Source organism: Penaeus monodon, chromosome 29 (assembly GCF_015228065.2).
Source record: "Penaeus monodon isolate SGIC_2016 chromosome 29, NSTDA_Pmon_1, whole genome shotgun sequence".
NCBI lineage: Eukaryota > Metazoa > Arthropoda > Malacostraca > Decapoda > Penaeidae > Penaeus > Penaeus monodon.
Window position 1 is genome coordinate 2,229,538 of NC_051414.1, and position 1,784 is coordinate 2,231,321.

The following is a 1,784-nucleotide window of genomic DNA, read 5'->3' on the forward strand; positions in this document are numbered from 1 at the left end:
GATTTACACTTTTAATTATTTTAAATAACTTTCACTCTGTGAACTAGTTATATCATTATACTCATTATATCCCTTTGCAAATATACATCAGAGACATGCACATGGGATTTGAAGATATATCCACCCTGTTGAAAAGAATTTAAATATTGATTGAAAAGGAGATATTAGCAGTTGGTGTTATTTTCCAGTGTACTAAAATCAGGGTTGCAGTTACTATTTTACTGAAATAAATGTTGCAATGTGTTTTTTTTTTTTTTTTCAAAACTTATATCCATATCCATGATGTATACTTATGATTATGTAAAGACTAAAAGAACACACATTCTGTATAGGAAACGAGTTAAGTTTATATATTTCAATGAATGTTTTATGAAGACAAGTAAAATTAGGTGCACCTTTTCCCAGTGGGTTGGATGCTGTGTCTCTCCTAGATGCAGAAGATATTTTGGAAAATACCCATAACTTGTTGGATGAGTTGTGGAGGCTAGACTACCCGCAGTCTCGTATGGAGCACCTTCTGGATATCATAGCAAATCAGATTACTCGTTATGTCCAGGTTAGGTGACATTAATTATTTCTGGATATTTACTGCATTTGTAAGTACATATGAATTTGATTTTAATATTTGTTTTAAAGTGTTTCTAATTTTTATTGTTATTTTAAAAAGTGAATGAATGTTTTGTCCATTGCTTGATACTCAATATATATTTTTAGGGAAAGTTAAGTGAGGAGGATCTGTGGGGTGGACAGTTCACACAGATTGAGAAGAACCTATCAGAAGGCATTACTCTGTGTGATCGATGGGTGGACAGCTGTGGCAAACTTACTGGCATATTTTGGAAGAGTGGTGTGGATCAGATGTGGGAAAACGATGCATTTGTCCCAGAATACTGCAAGAATGTTTCAAAACGCCTGAATGAAATTCTGAGTCTCCGGACTCTGCACAAACAATTGACCAGACTTTTGTCCATTAGTGAGCAGGAGGAACTGAAAACAGCTGAGTCATTCAAGCCATTTGCTGGGCTAAAACCTGTTCAGTATAACCCTTACACAGAACCCTTATGGCAAGCAGCAGTACGCCAGTTTGAGAATTCCCTCAAGCCAGCTGAGCAGAGGATTGCAGGTAAATTGAGAGCTCAGCTTAGAAATATGAACTCAAGTGCCTATCAACTAATGCAAGAATTCAAGAGGTACAAAGAATTGATCAAGCGAGAAAGCATACAGCAAGAACTTCTTTCTGAGAGAGAAATGTTACTCAGTGAACTCAGCAGTTACATCCGCACAATTAGTTCGGATTTCAGTAGCACGGCTGTTAATGGACCAAGACGTTTAGCAAATGTTCCTGAGGTTGTTAGCAACATTTATTGGGTCAAACCTATTCATGCAAAAGTGGTGGACATTGGTAAGTGTGATTTTTTTTTACATTTTTACATGAATGTGATTTTAGAATTTCTTGATACTACTGAATGAAATTACTCCTGTAAGTCTCTAATGTCAAGACCTAAAAAAACATAGAAGAAGGTACTAAGAATGTTTTTAATACACCTAACCTAGTAGCTTACCTGTCTTTGCATTATTCACTAAATCTAAGAATCCAAGGTTACACATTCATCATATATCTAGTTCATATAACAAAAGATTCTTTCATAAACTAACTCCATCCCTAATCCTAGGAAAGACAGCTGATGCACTTCTAAGTGATCTTAATGGTTACGATGACCTGAAGCGAAACATTGGAGAATTCTGTGAGGAACTTGATGACTATCACAATGACCAGTTTGATT

The 1,784-nt window shown here is 35.6% G+C and overlaps 1 protein-coding gene across 1 annotated transcript in view; it reads left to right on the top strand.

Annotated features, from left to right (window-relative positions):
- LOC119591619 (cytoplasmic dynein 2 heavy chain 1-like) overlaps positions 1-1,784 on the top strand; it is a 47,711-nt gene that overhangs the window by 1,378 nt on the left and 44,549 nt on the right. Inside the window, 3 exon segments of the mRNA XM_037940373.1 lie at positions 406-556; positions 715-1,402; positions 1,674-1,776. Of these exon segments, the coding sequence (XP_037796301.1) occupies positions 406-556; positions 715-1,402; positions 1,674-1,776 (942 nt within the window).